At 35.9% G+C, this 24,326-nt stretch overlaps 1 protein-coding gene across 1 annotated transcript in view; it reads left to right on the top strand.

Annotated features, from left to right (window-relative positions):
- The window catches only part of LOC117989599 (acyl-CoA:lysophosphatidylglycerol acyltransferase 1-like), a 43,280-nt gene that overhangs the window by 9,307 nt on the left and 9,647 nt on the right, over positions 1-24,326 (top strand). The window contains exon 5 of the mRNA XM_069503942.1: positions 1,170-1,297. Within this exon, the coding sequence (XP_069360043.1) occupies positions 1,170-1,297 (128 nt within the window). The remainder of the gene's footprint in view (positions 1-1,169; positions 1,298-24,326) is intronic.

Below are 24,326 nucleotides of genomic sequence, written 5' to 3'. Positions count from 1 at the left end.
GATCCCATAAATATATCGATGACAGATTATCTAATCATTTTCCATGCAATAAGCCCTTGGCGAGCGTCCAAATACAAGTGCTGCCAAAACCTATATTGCCTATTTTTAGACGTGGTACATTACAGGTCCTTTTTCGATACATTTTACAGATTTTTTTAAATAATAGTGTCCTCCTTTATTGTAGGATTCCTGATTTTAAGTTGACTCATGGAATGGAAACAAAAGTTTGTTCTTAGAATTTATTTGTTTTGCATTAATATAATATTTAATCGAAGTTTTGAGTTAGGACGTAATACGTATCATTTCGGTTTCTAGTGGAAACAATTTAATCATACTTGGATCCTTAGGTATTTAAAACTCAGTATAATGATTTCATCACATTGTAAAAATGGCCACCGACAGAAGCCGATGGAAACAGATAAGCCTTTCGAGGGCAGTTTGCCAGGACCACGATCTTCAGCAATGAAGGAACGGCCGGAGAGAGAGAGATAATGCTTATGAACTAAAATACCCCTTCTGCCATACCCCTTCAAGGTTAGCCCGCTATCATCTTAGACTGCATCATCACCTACCACCAGGTGAGATTGCAGTGAAGGGCTAACTTGTATCTGAATAAAAAAATAAAAAAATACGTTTCATCCGTTCGATGGTTTCATCTCATTGGTCTATAGACCGTCTATGTATAGTTCGCGACAGGTCTACATGGCAATCGATGGCTGTTGGGGTGTGCGGGGCGACCGCACCCCGAATGTCATGTCGACCTGTCGCGAACTATACCTAGGATTTTTTGCAATAGGTATGGCACTAAAACGAATAGAAATAGATAGGTGTGTACCTACGTCTGTGTGTATCTGTGTATCTGTAGCTTCCACTAGATTGCTATGACTCGATAGTAGCACCTAAACAGATGAACCGATTTTGATATCGTTTGTTATAAGAGACAAGCGATCCGGCCGGGCTTTGCACGAGTAGCTTATTACAAATTTCGTTTCTCTAATTTTTGAAAATAAAGTCTCTCAGAAATAATGTAACTTTTTACTGGTGAAAGTATTTTCAAAATCGCTTCAATTGTTCCAGAGATTACTCCCTACAAACAAACTTACAAAATTTACCTCTTTACAATATATATATATATATAGTATAGATTTAATTTGGATGTTCTGTTCTAGGTACCCACAGACTCAGAAGGCATGACTCAGTGGCTGTACGACAGGTTCATAGAGAAAGATAAAATGCTAGAAGAATTCTACCGCACGGGGCATTTTCCTTCCAAGGGAAACAGCCCCGAAATAGCTAGGCAAGTGAGGCAGGACAATATACGCTACTTGATCTTGCATCTATTTTTTATAGCGTCAACGTATTTACAATATAGGATGTTCTTTGAATTGTGGAACTACCTCTGGTAACGAATTTATAAATCGGAACTAAATTAATTGCAATGGTCGAAACGCATGGGCGGTAAAACGATCGGCGCAGGTCAAATAGCTGCTGCACCTTGTTTCAGTATGTTGATACTTCAGTTCCATATTGTAACAAGTCTGATATTCAATATTAGATAATTCCCGTACATTTCTCCGCATTTTCGTTGTTCAAACGTTAGGTTTTTCACTTGTATCATGGTTTCATTGTTAGATCGCGATAAGACAGCCCTGTGCGCCGTACTTAACGCGTCAGTTATGTTTCTGCTAGAAGCGATTTATTTACCTTTTAAGTCAGCTAAAAAAAAAAGATCGTGTAATTAGTGGCGCTCATTGTGGAAAAGCGTCGGCTATTTGACCATTCGCGCCCGTCTTTTACCCACCTGTGAGTTCCCACCCTAAGGTCACTATGAGTTTTGCAAACGCACTAGTGGCTGCGTTAGACATTTGTATGACAAATTGTCAAGTTCTTAACAAAGCTTAATATGTGGGTGAACAATTAGTGGGTGAACTGAAATTCGAACTTCAAATATTCTCCGTTGTAGTACCTATTCCAAGAACTCAGTCCACATTAAAAATGCAAATTAGTTTATTTGCAGCTTTAGTTGGAGACTTTAGTTGGCCAAAAACTTAATCTTAGATGGTGCATTTGTCATTCAAATAAAATCACGGGCCAATTATTTGGGTCGGTTATAGTTTTTACTTCAATAAACCGTAAACCGACCCAGATTCTTCGCTCGCGAGTTTATCACGCACACTAGTGAGTTAACGCATAACTCACAGAAGCCTTTCAGTAGCTAATCGTGATGTACTTGCGCAGTCAAAACTCGATGTATACAAATTGGGCATGTTTTACAGAAAAAAAGATAGAATAGATAGTAAAAAATTTTCATCACGTCATCCCTAAAAAGACTAGTTGTAATAATGTGTGAATGATTTTTTAAAATAAATTTCCACGTGCAGTGGAACTGTTGTAATAAATAATAATAATTAAGCTGACTTATTAGTTATTAGGTGTAACACCCACCTGCAGAGCGGAGTGAAGCCAAGGTCGGTTCACGTATGTTAATGTGTATATGAGTTTATTTTTTCCACCATAACTTCTAAATGTCTGAACAGATTTGGATTGTAGTATCATGAGAATCCTTTCATCATCTTGAATTCCATTCTTTTCCTTCATAAAACTTCCAGAACATTATTGAACTATGGAGTATTAGATACGTTCACATAATAAGCGCGATCTTGTGTACCATACAATTTTATTATATAAAGAATTAAGTCATACCCAGCTGCTCTTACAACATAAACTCAGCTTTATGAACTTTGGAATATGGTTGAATTTGGTATCCTTAAAACAAAACACAGAAGAGACTCAAAGGACGCGTTTTAATTAAAAGATATTTAAAACATGACTGTCTTGCCAAAAAATGAATTAAAAATATTTAAAAATGGCGCCATAAGCTGCCGTAATGAAATTTTTTCAATAAATTTATAGCCGGTGCCACTCGAGATCGTTCAGGCATTTAGAAGTTATGGTAAAATAAAGAAACCCACCTATGTATTACTACATGAACCATTAAAACATAACACTCCCTTTTTTGGGCAGTCATGTAATAAAGCTTAGTTTGAGTTGGCAATGACGCTGCATCTTGACTCCACTCCATTCTGCAGGTGAGTATTAAACCTAATAACTTATAAGTCATGTATTTTTCCTTTCTATACAGTTAAACATAAATTAATTTCCTACATTATGGTCTTTATAGTCAATAAGTAGAAGTAATTAGTTTTTTTTGTGAGTGCAAAGTGTAAGTAGAATGTTTTTGTCAATTTGTTTAGTAATGTCATGAGAATTATCTTTTTCTTTAGTTTTATATCCGTATCGTTACCTTTACCAAGTATTGACATATCGGGGTGTCTCGGTGTAATGTGCCGTACGTAGTGTACTAGGTGTAGTACGCGACAGATCGAGGTGGCAATCGGGGTGGGGACGCCAGCATACCCGCAAGTCCTACCTACCTACTGGGTTAGCCCCTGGGCTGTGCAGTACCCGTAGTACAAGATTTTACGTCTCACCAAACGAAACCAAATTCGAGAGTCGAAATACTTCCGCGTTACAGTAAAATGGACCTAAACAGCCTTGAATTGAAGTCAAATATTCAATGCCACTGATTTTAATTTCGCAATGTTTCCGCTTGGAGCGCTGGCCGTAGAAGTGTAGACAAACTTGAGCTTTAAAACAAGGCATTTAAGATCCAGTTAACTGTAACGCGGAAGTATTTCGACTCTCGAATTTGGTTTCGTTTGGTAAGACGTAAAATGTTGTACTACGGGTACAGATGACATGCGGATGTGCGGGGTGTCCCCCCACCTCATAAAGCACTTGGTGTTAGTGAGAAGTTACACTGTAGTGTTGTAATCAAAGCGAGCTGTGACAAACAAGTCAGTATGTAAGTTTCTCCTTAGCATAGTACTTGCGCTTTAGGGTAGTAGCATAAAGAACCAGGTTTCCGATACTGATAGATCGATGCAGGTCGATACTGATCGGTGCGGTATTGTCTTATTGATTTATTGATTTCTTAAACAGTATTCTCGGTATCCGTACAGCAACGCCAAATCGCATACCGAGTCAGAAGTTACATATACATAGTTTGTTGAATTCACATAATAAACTAATATTAAAATCATCTAATTGTTAGTGCTGAGCAATCAGACCATTGAGCAAGGTAAGTGCTCTTAGGGTTGGCGCATTTTCGGCAAAATTTGTCCGTGACATTGCCAGATGAAAAAAGGGCATGACGCCATGAACGGACATTTCTATCCGGCGCCCTCACCGCCAATGCACATCTGCTCAGGGTATGAGCTCTCACATACAGAGACAGACAATAGGTATAAGATAACATAAGGCTGTAACGCTTGTTACGTAGGGGAAGGGCTGCTGCGGTCAAAGAAACTCTAAAAAATTACTATAGACTATGAGCCACGAGACCAGTACTAGGGTACCGAGGGCAGTGCTGACTCGGCGGCTGCAACTTGTTACTTGCGGATATTACTCGCGCGACATATCCACCTAGTGGTGCCATCTATTATCGCCGTTGGGAACTACTTATATGTTACAACTTACAAGGCTGATTCATCCGTACCGAAAGGTAGACACCAACACCGACCTGTCGGTACCGGAAGCCTGCTTCTTTATGCAAGCACCCTGGCTGTACCAAATTTTCATTCGCTGACAATAAAATAAAAATCTTTATAAGGTTTCAACTGCTTTTTATGGAGCGCTGGCTTAGGACAATTCATCAATATATAATTTACTAGCTTTTAATTACGTAATTTATAGTCAGTTACTTCTGGCTAAAGTAGCTTTCTAATGACCAAAGAGTTTTTAAAATTGGTTCAGTATTTTCAGGTATACAATTTTAATTTTGTTGCATTACTTTATTTCCTTTTTTAAATACCATAACGTATATAACGGGCATAACAACCGCGTTGCCGCGTTAGTGCCCAGTCAGCGCTCCGTTGAGAAGCAGTCGAAAATCACGTTTCACATTCTATTTAATCACGTTGGCGCGCTTCTAAAATAAAATATAAAATCGAATTTTACAAAGGAAACTCTCGGGGCCTCAACGCGCCTTGAATACTAAATTAACATATTGGAGTGGCGCCTCTGAACAAATATAATCTGTATTCCTGTACTTGACAGACGTCACTTTTGGCACAGATTAAAAATACTTTTCTTTCAGTGAAATTGGTCCTTTGATTATAGAGTTTGGAGTTGTCTAGCACCCGTTTTCAATATTCAATCTATCTGTAACTAATAGTTAGAAATTTAGTATGCGTAGTTATTTCGTAGTTATTTATCAGAAAATGTTAAGCTACTGGCTATCAGCTCAAACTACTGGACGGATTGGGCTGAAATTTGGCATGCTATTGCGATCCGCTAAGAAAGGATTTTTGAAAATTCAACTCCTAAGGGGTTGAAATAAGGTTTTGAAATTTATGTAGTCCACGCGGACGAAGTCGCGAGCATAAGCTAGTCTATATATATATAAAAGGAAAAGGTGACTGACTGACTGACTGACTGACTGATCTATCAACGCACAGCTCAAACTACTGGACGGATCGCGCTGAAATTTATATAATAGTTATTTTGACGAAGGCATCCGCTAAGAAAAGATTTTTCAAAATTCAACCCCTAAAGGTGGAAAATAGGGGTTTGAAATTTGTATGAAAGTCTGTCAGTTTTAAAGTTAGAAGTTTGAAGTTTTGTAGTTAATATTTTTGCAATTAGCAGTATGACATATTTTATTAAATTCATATTATGTTAAAATCTCATTGTTAAAGATCAACCCTAAGGGTGTAAAATAAGGGTTTAAAATTTGTTTACTCCACGCGGACGAAGTCGCGGGCATAAGCTAGTACAATATAAACACGTATAATCAAAGGATTAATGAATATTAGCATAACGATTAAAATTTAATTAATAAGATTTTCACATCAAATATTAGGTTTAAGTAACGTTCCGTTCCATCAACTTCTAAAACGTTCCTTTTCACCTAGGTATGTGTTAAATGTTTAATTGTACAGTACGCAGCAGAAAGTAATGTACATCGGCTTTTAGAATGACATTTCGGCTTTGTAGAGCGTTGTCTCTGTCACTCATACCTATATGACGTTTTGTCGGTCTCAACGACGGAGACAATGCTCTACAAATCTGCTATCTCGAATAAATAAAGGTCGATGAACATTACTTTCTGACGCTTACTGTACAATATTTAATTGTGCTAGGTATGTATTAATTAAATATCACTTGCTTTAACGGTGAAGGAAAACATCGTGAGGAAACCTGCATGCCTGAGAGTTCTCCATAATGTTCTCAAAGGTGTGTGAAGTCTACCAATCCGCACATGGCCAGCGTGGTAGACTATGGCCAAAACCCTTCTCATGCTGAGAGGAGACCCGTGCTCTGTAGTGAGCCGGTGATGGGTTGATCATGATGATGATGATGATGATGTATGAAAGAAGCTCAGAGTAAAGTTTTAAGTTTTTGATGAGATTTCAATATGTTAATTTTTTTTTCAAAAACGTAATCTGTTGTTTATATTTAATTCAATAAAGTACAATAAAAATTGAATATTTTTCCAATCTAAAAAAATCTGATTTTAATGTTTTAAATTGAATTTGAATTGATCCTATGAAAATTGTTCCGCATAAAATAAAAAATAGTTACTCTTCAATATTCTGCGGATTTAAAAAAACTCTGTGTTAAGTATTTTAGTTTATGCTTCCCAATTTTCTATATAAGTACCGCAAATTGCTATAGCGCTGAAACCATGTCTCATTAACATCGAAATTACCTACGTCATTTTGACGTCAGCCGAAACCATCAGCTCGAAACTTCAGTCTAGTGCTGACGTCACTAAAATGGCAGCCACGCGCATTAGCAATTTTCGGACTTATACCAATGATTTTACTTTGGGATATTTTCCTTACTCTGAGTGTACAATTAATTTACACGCCAAAAAACAAGAATGTTTGCCTTATGTGCCTAGGCTTATCGGTTTTTGAAGCTTACTTATGCGGGATTACTTTTGTATACTAAGTACAAATTTATTCGTCTTTCATCATGGTTGTGTGAGCAAGATAGATAGGTATCTGCTCTCTCTATCTCTCAATTTTTTTTATATGACGTCACTTTGTAGAACTTGGCGCTTATAAATAAAAACTGAATTTGAAATAAAGCTAACGTTCCACTGCTTTGCAAGCTGTACAAAGCTTTTGTTTTTGCTTTGATATTTTGTAAATAAACTCTGTGTTTCACCGTTTTATAGCTGTAATATTTTGATGTTATCGCACATTGGCTTTTTTATATTATAGAGGATACATATCAAATCAACTGCTTTGTTAGTTTTTGGGTTCTTTAAATATTTACTCATCAATAAAAAATAAAAAACTCTCATTAAATGACTTAAGTTTGAAAATTTATTTTTACTATAATGCGCTAAGGTCTATTTTATTATGAAGTTGTCCACGCCATTATGAGCTATATTAGTAAAAAATAATTAAGTCAAGCATAATTATTTATTTTATATTGTATGTATTAACAACTGTACTTAAAACATGCATGCAATTTTGTTTGCATGAAAATAATATTATTATACATGTTGTTTTATTTGTTTTTATTTTCAGTCATCTTAAAGGAAGTTTTTGTTTTTTCTTAACAAAAATGTGAAGATCCTTATCATGCAAGTTTATTTAATCTAATAAATAGTTAGTTCATAAGAACATTACCTACTTACAAAATACTATTACTAATGACTAGATTACAATTTCACATTTTGCTATTAATTTTGTTATCATCTCAATAATGATTGACTATTTCTTCATTTAATTATTATATATTTCGAAGTAGAGAAACAATAAGCTTATCCGATAAAATAGGATGAAAATATTATTTTTAATAATATTGTAACAGATATTTTGACATGTCCGACCAAGTTCCTTTATGTCCAAAAGTGTGCCTTGATAATAATAATTATCAATAAAATTATTAGTTAAAAACAGTAGGTCTACTATCAACTTTTATACAAATCTAAGCTATATGCTTTATAAGAACCAAAATAACAATAATTTAATCAATTTAAAAGTAAATCAGACAATTATGATGAAATTAAAAACGATTAAGTTTAAATACTGAAACAGAAAAACATGAAATTCGAATAGTTAATCAAAAGTTGAAAGTAGGCCTACTACAGTAGAAAAAATATTTATCGCATAACATCAAATTTTAAGTGACATATTATTCTAAAAGATGTAATAGCTTCGTACAAAAAAGCAATAATGTTTTTCCATCAGTAGGTTGATTAGATGCCATAAATATTTAATTATAATATATCTAAGAGAGAAAACGTTAAATAATATTTCCAAGCGATACGATAATATAGCAGTTTATCGCTTTGTGTTCTCATTGGATAATATCCCCATTATTAATTATATGTATAAAGGCAATCCGCTATATACCAAATATCTTCAAATAGTTTTATTGGTTAAGATTTTCCTCTAACTATAAGATTTAATATTATTTTCCATTCGCTATTATATAGTATTTATTTATGTTTATCATTTTAGTACTATTAATTACTATATTATTAAAAAACAGAAGGCACTGCCGACTACTGTTATTGATTCTGTTCAATTTATTATATTTATTTTAATGGGCAGAATTTCCAAACCTGGCTTGTAGAAATTCATTTTTGTAAATTACAGAGAGATTCTTATATAAAACCTCATCATTTCAAGTATTAAATTTACAACAGTATGCTATGCATTTATATATAGAAAAAAATGTGTACACGGTGAGTTTTTAGTTGTCTTACAAAAAGAAATCTGTAAAAGTACCTAATGACTATTCATTACCAATAAGAAAAATTAAATAACATTTAATTAAAAATCTGATAATTTCTTAATCTAATTAATTTGAATTTTGTTAGTGATTAGATCGGAGATCAAAGGAATTTTATAGAGTGGTTAGTAATTGTTAGGGATTTAGAGGATGTTTTAATGAACCAAATTAACGTTTTTAAATTGAATAGGTCCTTATTTTTTTTATATGATCTAATGAATGGGGCAATAGTAGGTACATTAACTGATTAGTTTTTTTAAGAAGACTAAAAAGTCATCGTGTCTGAACCACTTTTCCCATGCCTACTTATTTACATGTATTGAAAACTTAATGTATAATGTATGATTGTGAATAGTTTAGTTTATGCCATCTTTTTTCTTTCTTTTCTTTTTACAAATAGTCCAGTGAAATTAGACAACTGTCCTTACTTCGTTGTACCTAAAGTTTCTAAACTAAGTATATGGCCAGGTTTCAAAGTGATGCACAATAATATACCCTACGGAGTCTAGCACTACTTTTAGATCTGTCTATTTTGGTACTACCGTTTCGGGAAAGACCCGAAAAGTTAGAATTTTTGGAAGTCATGATAATATGATTGTGGTCTAATCAATGTGGTGGTTTTTTTAGATAATTATGGAAACAATTGAATTCAGTTTGTGCTGATAGAGAAACAAACTTTACATTTTTATTTTTAGACTCCAAATGGTTCCAAATTCAAGTTTTCTAGATTTTTCTCCGAAGTTGAGACATTTTTTCACTTGTTTTCACCTTTTTCAATAAACTTGTATTTATAAGCTAGTTAAAGATGAAGAATTTAATATAAATGTGCGAGTCTAACTCACTGTACAAGAATTCCGTGATGAAATTGGATATTGAGTATATCGGCACGGAATTTTTATATGTTTAGTAGTAATGTGTAATTTTTTTTAATTATTGTCGTATTGATGGGCTATGTGATGCTTGTACTGTCATTGTTACTTTTTGTTTCAGTTAAGTTTGTAATTTTGTAGATATTAGGTTGATAAAATATGTGTGTGTCGTTTTGTCATCGTATTTTCTTAATAGGCGTATTTTTAAAATGCCCATTTTGGAAGTTGAACTATCGTATCGTGTTATCGCTTTTGGTGGAACGATGCCTTTATTTTCAAAAAATTAACGTAATACCAAACATTGATTCGCGTTGTTCACACATCATGCATCTCGCTCTTGAGTACCTACTATATTGACTAGGAGCGATTATGGAGAGCCCTCTTAATTAGTTCATATTTTGTATGTTTAAACGATAGTTCAACGTTCGAAATTCTATTGATCATTGTCAAGAAGCCCACATGTAAAGTAAGAAAAATCAGGGAAATTTAATTAGTATGTAATTTTAAATAGGTTTTGTACCGCACATACCTAATAACAATAATTGGTTTATCAAATAACTCACTAGGTATATACATTTTCATCAACTAAACATATTGTTAAGACGAGATTTCTTATGTACCTATTCTATAATGATATTAGAAGTGTACTGTGAATTAAATTTTGTATGATATCGTGGTAAAAAAAACTTTATTTTACGCGGACTAACATAAAACTGTACGATGTAAAATATTGCCAACTGTTTTTTTTTTTAAGTTACGTTGTAAATTTCGTTTTTTTACTAACATGAACTCGTGTAAAAATTTGAAATGATAAATGTATTCTGAAGTTATGAAGGTATGAATTTTGTTAAAAACAAAACTCGAACAAAATTGACAGAACTGAAACTAAGTATTCGTCCTTTTTGTAACAAACATTGTGATAGAGGGATAGGGTTTTAATCCTGTCAATTTGATTTGTAGTTTTGCATCGGAGTTAATATCGACAATTGACAATTATTACAAAATATTTAATTCTAAATATTTTTAAAGTAAAAATTGGTACGAATGAAGGGAACGCCAATATTGACCGAGTTATAATATAAGTTATACTTATCGTTTAAACTATCGTGAGTGTTTTCCATTATTATGTACATATATAATATCTCACACCCGGCTTTACTCACGTATTTAGTCGACGTTTGCCCGACTAGTTTCGAACCCATCCGGGGTCCTTTTTCAAAGGGAGTCAGTTCGCGCACGCGTCAGTCTTAACCGCGACGCGTCAGATATTATATATAATGGAAATCACTCACGATAGTTTAAACGCTAAAATATTATATATAATTCATATCTGGTAGTTTGAAATAAGCTTAATAGTTAGGAACAAAATCTCAAACTTCGAACTTTTTAACCGAACTGTTTCAAAGAGTATCTAATCTTAAGTCCTAACCTAACCAAATAACAACGAACCTTTAAGTTCCTACGTATTTTTAAGAACTTCACCCTAATCCATATAAACGCAATCTAATTGAAATCTATTTAGAAAGAATAGTCTCACTGACTGACTCATCAACGCCTAGCTCAAACCCTTAGTCTGTGGCCCAGGTGGAAGCGGCTGCGTCCTGCGGGGCGGCTAGCGTGTAGAACAACAAACTCTTTTTTTTAAGACAACAAAATATTATCTAAATATATAAAAGGAAAAGGTGACTGACTGACTGACTGACTGATCTATCAACGCACAGCTCAAACTACTGGACGGATCGGGCTGGAACTTGGCATGCAGATAGCTATTATGACGTAGGCATCCGAAAGGATTTTTGAAAATTCAACCTCTAAGGGGGTGAAATAGTGGTTTAAAATTTGTGTAGTCCACGCGGACGAAGTCGCGAGCGTAAGCTAGTATTACATAAATGCTATTGAAACATACTTGAAACAATCACACTTTACACATGTAAAGGAGAAGCTGAAACTACAAAAAAGACTTACTAAAAACTATGTAAATACATGAAAAAAGTAGAAGAACCCGCAATAATATTACAATTAATGAATGAAAAGATGATCTAAATATAGTGATGTAGTCGTAATATTTACAAGAAATTGGAAGGAAGACGGGCGGACGCGTCCTAATCGAGAGCGGGCGAGAGAGTATGGCATCGCGCCCGCTGGCCGCCCCGCAGGACGTACCCGCTCCCACCTGGGCCACAGACTAATACCTACCTAAAAAGCTGAAATTTCCCTTTACAATATAGACAAGTAATATGGAAAGATTTTTCGAAATTCCCTCGATACAGGGAATAAACAGAATTTATATTTTTGCCGAGTTAAGCCGCGGGCCGTCGCTAGTCAACTATAAAGTCAGATATTTTTTAGGAGGAGTCTATTTGTAGTGCGGTCCAAACAAACGTAGTTTGGCTCTTATTCGAACACTACCTAACCAATTAATTGAACTCAATGAAAATTGTGTCGACACGTTCCAGAAATACATTGTTATATCTGTGATTTTCCAGATTTCCGTTAAAATATTCAGTTCCAAAGTTACACAGTCCCAAGAATTTACATAATATAGTCCGTAAAAAATGACTCCTCACGCGCCATTTTAACTCTATGGGTCAGCTGTCATGTCAAAAGTACGGTTCATCTTTAAAATAGGGACTAAAATCGTACTTTGACATGAAATTTGACACAAAAAGTTAAAAAGCGCGTGAGGAGTTAAATTTTACGCGTTGTTCAAATCTTTAAACACGTGTAATTTTAAAGCTAGTTACTTTTACGGAAGACTGGCAAACCACAGACAAAGATATTAGTTTCTAGAACGTGTGTACACAATACGGTATTTGACTATGTATGTCAAAAATAAATTATTTCTCAGTGATTATTAAATAGAGCGTCTTCCAAAATACGTAAATTCCACATCCTTTGTTAGTTTGACAAGTTTTATGTGTGACAACCATTTTAAATTATCGATTAAACTAAAAAAGCACGTCAAATGATTGTGACGTCACATACCCGTATTTCATAGAATTTCGCATACAAAGCGCGCGTTTTGACGTTTGATAAAAAGTTACTGATTTGACTAGTTGTCAAATACCGGATTCCATCGAGTTTAATTGGTTAATATTCAAATGAGAACCAAAGTACGTGTGTATGGGGCGAGTGACGGAGAGTCCTCTGTTAGTTCTGGGTAATGTCAATAGTCGATATAACTTGAAACAGACAAAGCTTGGCTGCTGTACGTAATATTAAGGGCAATGCTCGTCGGTTTATATCAATAAAGCACATTGTGGCACATGATTTCTTTGTTTTATTTAGAGTCATACTACAACTTTTTAGGGTTCCGTATGTCCAGAGAAAAAAGGAACCCTTATAAGAAAAGGAATGTAAAGGAAGGAATGTTTAAAGGTTCTTCTTGTATGACCCTTGTATGGGGTTCTTCCCGTTGAGTCACGGTTCGATTTAAAATAATATTATGCAAAAGTGAATGCAGTCCCGCACATTGCTGGAGCGAGTCAAATCCACGCTTTTTTATCATTCATGTAATATCTATATAATGACATACTAGTAAAGGTTATCTATATATATAAAAGGAAAAGGTGACTGACTGACTGACTGACTGACTGAATGACTGACTGACTGACTGACTGATCTATCAACGCACAGCTCAAACTACTGGACGGATGAAATTTGGCATGCAGATAGCTATTATGACGTAGGCATCCGCTAAGAAAGGATTTTTGAAAATTCAACTCCTAAGGGTTTTGAAATTTTGTAGTCCACGCGGACGAAGTCGCGAGCATAAGCTAGTCTAAATAATAAAAGGAAAAGGTGACTGATAACCAGTGGCGTGCAGCTGATAGAGGCATAAACGCACTGCTTACCCTCGTTGTAATAAATCAATGCTTATTTTTCATTAAAACCTGCCGGAAAATAAGTTCATACCTAAATGCATACCCTGGTTTGAAATCCTGTGCACGCCACTGCTGATAACTGTAACTATACCGAGGCCTACCTAATGAATCTACCCTACCTCATATACTGATCTACCTAAAGAATACGCTTCCTATTTCATATCTTTTAGTGGCACGCGTATCATCTAACAGTAGAAACCTTTTAACATGTTGTGAACGCAATAACCCAAGGACGTTTAGAGTATCAGAAATAGTGAGTTCATCAGACCTAACGGACCTTACGGGGTATGAGCAGGGGAAGTGGGCATTCACGTATTGAATGCTCAAATGACTGTAGGTGTTCGGGCTTTGAAGGTATGTATTCACGCATAGAAACTAACACATTATTTTGGAACGTGCGTTCGTGTATAGGAGTTGTCTGGTCGATCATTCAGTTGTTCGCGTATTGAATACCAAATGTCTACCGTGTTCGGGTATAGAATTTAAACCATTGGGGTTTAAGATGTGGGTTCAGCAATTGAGACGTATTAAAAGAAGTGTAATAATATTAGTACCCATACTCAACGTGTGTAAACCTAAATGTAAGCTCTTCCTCCTACTGTAGGAAGAAGAAGCCCTGTGTAATGGCACCATTCACTCCAGTTCGTGTAAAAGGGGTTAGGAGTGAATGATGGTTGAAAGCTCCGCCGCGCCTTCAACGGTGAGCTTCTGCCTTCCCTTGGTATCCTATCACATTAAGAACATAAAATACCAACGAACACGAGCTCCCCCCCCACTACGCGTCATCATTCAAGGGATAGCGCAATGTATGCAAGCATACTGTTAGGAGAGGTGCGTTCCTCTCATGAGATAGCACGGCGCATGCAAGCATACTTTATAGTGGCGTGTTCCACTGTAAATGGTTTGTGTAGTGTGGTGTGGTGTAGGTATATCGATCTCTTAGAGATCTAAAGGATGAGTGGCTTACTCTACGATACCGCCGAAGCAAGCTATAAACGCAGGCCTAACCTCAATCCTTTGTGTGTGAATGAGTGTAATGATCTTAGAGATCTCAAGGATGAGCGGCTTGCACTACGATACCGCCGAAGCAAGTTATAATCGCAGGCCTGACCTCAATCCATTGTGTGAAGGTATGTTGCATTTTATTATTTTTACTTGTAAGTGATAAAGTAGTCCATGCTAGAAATCACTCTAGCAAAAGATTCACAAGCACTGGGGCGCTAGGCTCTCCTTTAGGCAGGATGCACAAACACCAGAGCGCTATGGTCGTCTCTCGCATAGGTGTCTTCAAACGCTAATGCTGGGTTTTTGTATTTTACTTGTAAGTGATAAAGTACTCACGCTAGAAATCACTCTCTAGCAAAAGATTCACAAGCACTGGGGCGCTAGGCTCTCCTTTAGGCAGGATGCACAAACACCAGAGTGCTATGGTCCTCTTTCGCTTAAGTGCTCTCGAACGCTAAAGTTGCTTATGTATTATTTATAAATATCCATCAGGAGAATGCAACGCTCCAAGCAATATTAGGGTAACATAGAGATCAACAGACCTATCTGGTGTCTCTAGTCAATTCAATTCAATGTTTAGACACATGCGTAGCCCAATAGGTAAGGAACGTGTCCCTTTACACACATACCCTTGTAATTTAGCACTCAGAGTGCTCGGTCTCAAGTGATAAGTCATCACTTATTTGTGTACGCTAGAAATCACTATAGTAAAGATTCACAAGCACTGGGCGCTAGGCTCTCCTTTAGGTAGGATGCACAAACACCAGAGTGCTATGTTCCTCTCTCGCTAAAGTGCTCTCGAACGCTAAAGTTGCTTTATGTATTATTTATAAATAGCCATCAGAAGAATGCAACGCTCCAAGCAATATTAGGGTAACATAGAGATCAACAGACCTATCTGGTGTCTCTAGTCAATTCAATTCAATGTTCAGACACATGCGTAGCCCAATAGGTAAGGAACGTGTCCCTATGTTGTATGTAGGCTATGTTCGTTACATCCAACCCCCTAAATTTTTATGAAGCATTGCACCTCGCGGCATGCTGAATAAAATTTACCATTACGATGACCATTTACCTTTTCTTCTCAATTTTTAAGCGGGAAAAAAAAAAGTCGGTTCGTGTTTTGATAGAACTAAACAAATTACTAACTAAACAATTGGCCTTACATGACAACTACAAAATTCATTGCTACAGTGGACTCCCGGCAATCCGACAAATTACGATTAAGGCGGTCTTAAATATCCATGTAATATCTTTGTCTTTAATTGTCGGTGTTTTGTGTAAACAGTACAAAATTAACACACGCTAGACCGCATCGCTATCTTCTTTAACTTTAATTTAACCTAAGCAATAAGAATCAAAACTACAACGAGTCGAGCACAATTATAGTGATGGTGCGTAAAAGTTATAACTCGTCCAATCTTGCATTAGCGAACATTGTCAAGTCGGTTTACTGGGCGTCCACCGTATTTTATTTTACAATATGAATATACATAGATATCTGTCTAGAAAATCAACTACTGTTACACCCACCCAATAATACAATACACACACATAGTTGATTACACAATATTAATTATTAGTTATTACACATTGAATGACTTCTTAAATTGGAATTAACATTATCACTTAGTTCGAATTATAGCATTCATGGATTCCTTCCCTTTGATTACAATACATTTAGCATCGAAGTTTCTAACAACCTACTTATTGAGTTACTACTTACAGAAAGTAATTTGAAAATTAAAATTGTTAATCAGTTTTAATCATATCTTCTCCTTTAATTTCAACACATTTTAACAATAGTGTTCCTAACTAAATATACTAATTCAGTCACTACTAACATTAAATAATTAAAAAAAATTATTAATTAGTTTTAATTTTTACATTCATGAATTGCTTCCCTTTAACTACAATACATTTAACAATCAATAATAAAAATAATAATTCAGTAATAGAACTTCACTTATCTCAATTATTAAATAGCTAATTTCACATAACTTTGTTGTCTTTACAGCTGAAATGCATAGACTTTACTTCTTATCGATTCAAGAATAATATTTTGATAAATGTATAGCATTGAATTTTCCCCGAATAATTGCCGTGTTTGGATACATCAAAACATATACATTTTTATATGGCACTGCTGCAACTACATACGGACCCTCATACAATAGGTCAAATTTACTTATTTCTTTCTTTTGAGCGCTAGATCGATTACATTTCTTTAGTTTGACTAAATCACCTATTTGAAATTCAATCAGATTATGACGTCTATCATATTTTTCGTTCCTTATTTTACTTGTTTCTTTTAACTTCTCTTTAACCCTCTTGCGTATATCCTCTACATTTAGCCTCTCATGTCCTTGATGGATTAAAGCATCAATTGTTAATCTAGTTCTTTCCCCATTCAAAACCTCGTATGGAGTATATCCTATACTATCGTGAATCGTGTTATTATACAACTCTTCAATTTTAGGCAAAAACCCTACCCAAGTTTTATGATTCTTATGACAATATGCTCTAAATAATCTACCTAGTTCTTTATTGACTCTCTCAGTGGTATTTGGTCGAGGATTCCGAATGGTAGTGTATATAGCTTTAATTCCGAGGGTTTTTAGACATTCCTTGTATTTTTTACTGATAAATTGAGAACCATTGTCGGTCATAATAGCTTTTATTTTTATAATATCATTAAACTGTTTTATTTTTGTTAAACAAGTTTGACTCGTAGCCTTCCGTAAAGCAAATAATTTAATAAATTTACTGAATGAATCCTGCACTACAAGTATGTAAGTAAAGCCGAATGCTCCTGCTGGTAGCGGTCCATATAAATCCGCCATTACTATTTCTCCAATGTCATTGGATATTATAGACTGACAAGGTCCAACATATTTTATATTATTACTTCTGGTGAGCTGACAAATATGGCATTTCCTTATAATAGATTTCACGTCTCTTGCTAAATTTCTCCAAAACATTCTATCTTTTACATATTTGATTATCTTATAAGCACCTTGATGACCCATTTCTTCATGTATCTGCTTTACCATTTCCTCCCGCACACAATTAGGTAGGTATATTCTATCTCCATAATTAGTTTTAAAATATACAATGCCGTCCTTTATTGAAATTCTGTCCCTATATCTTATCTCTCGTCCATTAACAAGACTCTGTATTTCTTCATCTTCTCTTTGCAATTGTAGTAGCATCTTAAGTTTTGAGGCCAGTAGTTTGTTTCCTTTGCATAAATAGTAGATGCCTGGCACCTTAGTTTTTTCTTCTTGTACTTTACGACTATCGGCCGGATATCTAGATAAGGTATCAGCAACTATATTTTCTTTACCGGAAATATGCTCCATCTCAAAATCAAATTGTTCTAAATATAACAACCAACGAGTTACTCTACTATTAAACATTTTCCAAGTTTTTACAAACAGCAAAGCTTTGTGATCCGTTCTTATAACGACCTTAGAGCCCCTCAAATAAGTTTCAAATTTCTTTAGACAACTAATGACTGCAAAAAACTCTTGTTCTGTAACAGTCCAATTAAATTCGGGTCCCTTTAAAGCTCTACTATAATAACTTAAAGGTTTAACTTCCCCACCATTTCCTATCTGGTATAGTACTCCAGCAAAACCCACCCCAGATGAATCCGTTTGCAAATAATATTTACTTCCAAAATCTGGGTGTTGCAATTCTATAGTATCAATGAATTGTTTCTTCGTTAAGTCAAATGCATCTTGTTCCTTTTCAGTCCATTTCCATCGTTTCTGCTTTTTAAGAAGTTCACACAACGGATAAATACAGTCTGCATAATTCGGTATAAATCTCCTATAGAAATTGCACAACCCCAGGAAAGCTCTTAAATGTTTAATTTTCTTGGGAGTAGGAAACTTTTGTATTGCTTCAACCTTCTCTGGGTCAGTTCGAATTCCTTTAGTGGAAATGATATACCCTAACATTTTTACTTCTTTACATAGGAATTCGCATTTCTCTATATTACATGTCATCCCAGCTTGTTCTAACTTCCTTAAGACTGTTGCAATACTACTTATGTGATCTTCTATAGAGCCCGTTGTGATGATAGCTAAGTCATCAAGATAATTAATACAAAATTGGCGTACTTCTGGGCCTAAAATCTTGTCCATTGCACGGCTAAAACTTCCTACCGCTGTCTTCAATCCTTGTGGTAATACGTTGTATACATAAGATTTTCCATTAAATGAAAATCCTGTATATTTTTTACTTTCCGAACTGATAGGTATTTGGAAATAAGCATTGTTTAAATCAAGTGTAGTTATAAAATTACAACCATGAAATGAGTTTAACACATCCAATTGCAATGGTGGTTTTTCCGTCTCAGCCACCATGTGTCTGTTTATCTCCCTAGCATCTAATAATACCCTAATTGATCCATCTCGTTTCAATGTAAATGTTAGGGGGCTATTGTAAGGCGTCGACGCCCTGGATATTATTTTCAACTTCTCCAATTCTTCTAACTTTTGTTCCATTTTTTGCCTATACGCATATGGTATAGGATATGATTTCTTCACTATGGGATCTTCATGGTTCATTTTTATAACATGCTCATAACATTTACACTTCCCTAATTCTTCTGTAAAAATAGCTTTAAAAAGTGTTAACATACCCAATAATTTAACCCTATCACCTTCCGTTATTTCAGTTCCGATTTTAATCTGAATCGTAAGATCAGTATCCCCTTGTATGCCAATTACTTCTTTTGTTTGAATGTCCAATGGCCCGTTAATAAATGGTATTACATACTTTTGATTATCTTTTTGAATAATTATGCACATTTTATCCTTCCTCAGATTTAAAACTATCTCATTATTCTTTATCCAATCAAACCCTAATATCACTGAATGAGTCAATCCAGGCACAATTAAATAACCAATATCTAAAGTTAAACTACCTATTTTGGTTGGCACTATAACCATTTGTTGGATTTTTATACTTTTTTGCCCTATAGCCCCTTTCAATTGTATAGTACGTGTAGGCATTAAAGGTAATTTCACAGCACATTGTTTTAATTGCAAATACATTGATTCTGATATACAAGTAATATCGCTACCGGTATCAAGTAAACAGTCAACTTCAAAATCTAATAACTTAATATGTATCTCAGATTTTATCTGATATAATGTCTCTAAAATTTCTTGTTCTTCATAAACATTTAAAATTTCACCGTCTAATACGTAAGTTTCTGCGTGGTGTGTCCGAAATTGTAGTAACTTAATTATTTCTTTACAATTTAATTCATTTAGGTATCCTAAACCAGTTTTGCCTGTTTGACCCTTGTGTTCTATTGGCGTGTACAACCCCCCTCCTTTGCCTATTCTCTGCCGTGGTCGCCATCCATATTTCAGCATAATTTTCAAAGCTTTGTCCCCTGTGTTAGTAGCTGTGTTGGGGACCGTTTCCACAGCCACCTTTAGTTTGATTGATGTGTATTACAACCTTGAATTTCATCCAAGTTTTCTCCATAATTTATGTCACCTACTTGTATAGCATTACATTGTTCATCTTGACCGTTATACTGCCGATTTATTGCGTTAAATGGCCTTCGCCAATTCCTGTTACCTTGCCTATTCTGATCTCTCTGTAAGGTCTTTTCCTTATAGGCATATCCATTTCGTGGTTTATCAATTGGCCCTGTATCTTCTTGTTTATTTATATCATCTTGTTTTCTTAGAAATTCTGTTGCTTCAAAAATGGTTTCTCCCTTCGTAATAATCCACATTTGTTGTATTGATTTTGGATATTGCTTCATCATATCAGACACTAATTGTTTTTCGGGTATTTCAAAGGACAACATCTTAACTTGTGAAGTTAATTTTAAAAAATGTCCAAGCATAGTTGGTTGTGTAGATCTATTCCACTTTGCACACACTATTTCTCTCCTTATTTTATTCTGTTCCGTTTCTCCCCAATAAGTTTGCAAAAAATCATATTTAAAGTCATCCAAATTCTTCCATCTAGATTTATACAATCTAACCCAGTCCTTTGCCTCGCCTTGTAGGCATTCATAGGCCAATTCTAATTCTTTCCCTTTATTTGGAACCTTCCGAAGATATGCAGTCAAATCTTCTATAAATGTAACAGGGTGACTCTTACCATTATAAAATTTTGGTTTCTCGGTTGCTATATTCATTATATTACATGTTGCATAATCCTCTATCTTAGATGCTGTATTTTCTACAGGCTCTAATTGTACGGAAGTTACATTATCGGTGAGTTGTTGTTCCTGTGCTAAACGATTTTCTAATGTTTTGAATTTCTCTTCGATCATTCGTGTATTTCTGTTTATCAATTTGTATAACATTGAAAATTCTTTATTCCTTACACTAGAAGGCTTTGCTTTTACTAGTCTTCTGCGTTTGGGCGCTACTTCTACATCACCAGCAACATTTCTTCCCGGCATTGGCTGGTTAACATTTATATCATTTTCTGTTACTACATTCTCTGATTGTACTGGTGATTGCGCTTTCCTTTTCCTACCCCTCCTAGTTCTTTGCTCCATTTTTTTTTTTTCGTACACTTGTTACTAATTTATTTTTATTTTACTTTTATTAACTAAACTCAAGGAAGTCTCTTACGTGTTAACTTATTCAATGTGACGTTTAATTCTGTAAACAAAAAAAAAAAATATTCGGTTGTGTGCTTTACCTAATTTCTCAACCCCCAGATCAGAAGTCATCCAGGCCATAATGAACTCAAGATCTCTTCTGACTCTCTCCACTTCACAAGCAACAATTGTAGGCTTTCGCCCAATTTATCCTACCTATATAATCTTTATACCATCTGTTTAGCCGTAATAACCCAGTTTCGAATCCTGGTCACGGCACCAATTGTAACTATACCGAGGCCTACCTAATGAATCTACCCTACCTCATATACTGATCTACCTAAAGAATACGCTTCCTATTTCATATCTTTTAGTGGCACGCGTATCATCTAACAGTAGAAACCTTTTAACATGTTGTGAACGCAATAACCCAAGGACGTTTAGAGTATCAGAAATAGTGAGTTCATCAGACCTAACGGACCTTACGGGGTATGAGCAGGGGAAGTGGGCATTCACGTATTGAATGCTCAAATGACTGTAGGTGTTCGGGCTTTGAAGGTATGTATTCACGCATAGAAACTAACACATTATTTTGGAACGTGCGTTCGTGTATAGGAGTTGTCTGGTCGATCATTCAGTTGTTCGCGTATTGAATACCAAATGTCTACCGTGTTCGGGTATAGAATTTAAACCATTGGGGTTTAAGATGTGGGTTCAGCAATTGAGACGTATTAAAAGAAGTGTAATAATATTAGTACCCATACTCAACGTGTGTAAACCTAAATGTAAGCTCTTCCTCCTACTGTAGGAAGAAGAAGCCCTGTGTAATGGCACCATTCACTCCAGTTCGTGTAAAAGGGGTTAGGAGTGAATGATGGTTGAAAGCTCCGCCGCGCCTTCAACGGTGAGCTTCTGCCTTCCCTTGGTATCCTATCACATTAAGAACATAAAATACCAACGAACACGAGCTCCCCCCCCACTACGCGTCATCATTCAAGGGATAGCGCAATGTATGCAAGCATACTGTTAGGAGAGGTGCGTTCCTCTCATGAGATAGCACGGCGCATGCAAGCATACTTTATAGTGGCGTGTTCCACTGTAAATGGTTTGTGTAGTGTGGTGTGGTGTAGGTATATCGATCTCTTAGAGATCTAAAGGATGAGTGGCTTACTCTACGATACCGCCGAAGCAAGCTATAAACGCAGGCCTAACCTCAATCCTTTGTGTGTGAATGAGTGTAATGATCTTAGAGATCTCAAGGATGAGCGGCTTGCACTACGATACCGCCGAAGCAAGTTATAATCGCAGGCCTGACCTCAATCCATTGTGTGAAGGTATGTTGCATTTTATTATTTTTACTTGTAAGTGATAAAGTAGTCCATGCTAGAAATCACTCTAGCAAAAGATTCACAAGCACTGGGGCGCTAGGCTCTCCTTTAGGCAGGATGCACAAACACCAGAGCGCTATGGTCGTCTCTCGCATAGGTGTCTTCAAACGCTAATGCTGGGTTTTTGTATTTTACTTGTAAGTGATAAAGTACTCACGCTAGAAATCACTCTCTAGCAAAAGATTCACAAGCACTGGGGCGCTAGGCTCTCCTTTAGGCAGGATGCACAAACACCAGAGTGCTATGGTCCTCTTTCGCTTAAGTGCTCTCGAACGCTAAAGTTGCTTATGTATTATTTATAAATATCCATCAGGAGAATGCAACGCTCCAAGCAATATTAGGGTAACATAGAGATCAACAGACCTATCTGGTGTCTCTAGTCAATTCAATTCAATGTTTAGACACATGCGTAGCCCAATAGGTAAGGAACGTGTCCCTTTACACACATACCCTTGTAATTTAGCACTCAGAGTGCTCGGTCTCAAGTGATAAGTCATCACTTATTTGTGTACGCTAGAAATCACTATAGTAAAGATTCACAAGCACTGGGCGCTAGGCTCTCCTTTAGGTAGGATGCACAAACACCAGAGTGCTATGTTCCTCTCTCGCTAAAGTGCTCTCGAACGCTAAAGTTGCTTTATGTATTATTTATAAATAGCCATCAGAAGAATGCAACGCTCCAAGCAATATTAGGGTAACATAGAGATCAACAGACCTATCTGGTGTCTCTAGTCAATTCAATTCAATGTTCAGACACATGCGTAGCCCAATAGGTAAGGAACGTGTCCCTATGTTGTATGTAGGCTATGTTCGTTACATAACTGACTGATCTATCAACGCACGTCGCACAGCTCAAACTTCTAGACGGATCGGGCTGAAATTTGGCATGCAGATAGCTACTATGACGTAGGCATCCGCTAAGAAAGGATTTTTGAAAATTCAACCCCTAAGGGGGTGAAATAGGGATTTGAAATTTGTGTAGTCCACGCGGACGAAGCGAGCATAAGCTAGTATTCAAAATATTCAACAACGGCCTTTTTCGTGGGATTGAAGAGAAATAAGCCTACGTCGTCTCTGCAAACACTGTTCCCTACATTCGGCGTCACGTCCCGGTGTTTGTGGAAGGTGACGGGATTTCTATGGAAATCCACAATAAATAGCCTGCCCGGGGAATTTATTGGAGATCAGCAGAAGGGTAGCGTTGCAGTGCGTAGATATTGGTATATTGGCTTAGGAATGTTCATAGAACTAGCAAAAGCTGGAAATAATCGAAATAGGTACTCGAAAAAATTTAGGTACCTAACTATAAAAACACTTAGTAGATAACCGTTTTGTGAAAGAACATTTAATTTTAACATCATCATCGCCGCCAATCCATCAATCCATCGCCGGCTCACTACAGAGCACGGGTCTCCTCTCAGAGTGAGAAGGGTTTTGGCCATAGTCTACCACGCTGGCCATGTGCGGATTGGTAGACTTCACACACTTTTGAGAACATTATGGAGTACTCTCAGGCATGCAGGTTTCACGATGTTTCCCTTTACCGTTGAAGCAAGTGATATTTAATTACTTAAAACGAACATAACTCCGAAAAGTTAGAAGTACGTGCTCGGGATCGAACCCCCGACCTCCGATTAAAAGGCGGACGTCCTAACCACTAGGCTGTCACAGCTTTAATTTTATACGACTTTTTAATCGTAGGTAGATATTTATGTGAAAGAATTTGAGTCAACCAATCACAACAAATTTTCATGCAAAACCTTGTATATGCGTA

This window comes from Maniola hyperantus, chromosome 16, assembly GCF_902806685.2.
Source record: "Maniola hyperantus chromosome 16, iAphHyp1.2, whole genome shotgun sequence".
In the NCBI taxonomy this organism is placed as follows: Eukaryota; Metazoa; Arthropoda; class Insecta; order Lepidoptera; family Nymphalidae; genus Maniola; species Maniola hyperantus.
This window is presented reverse-complemented; position numbering and strand designations above follow the sequence as displayed.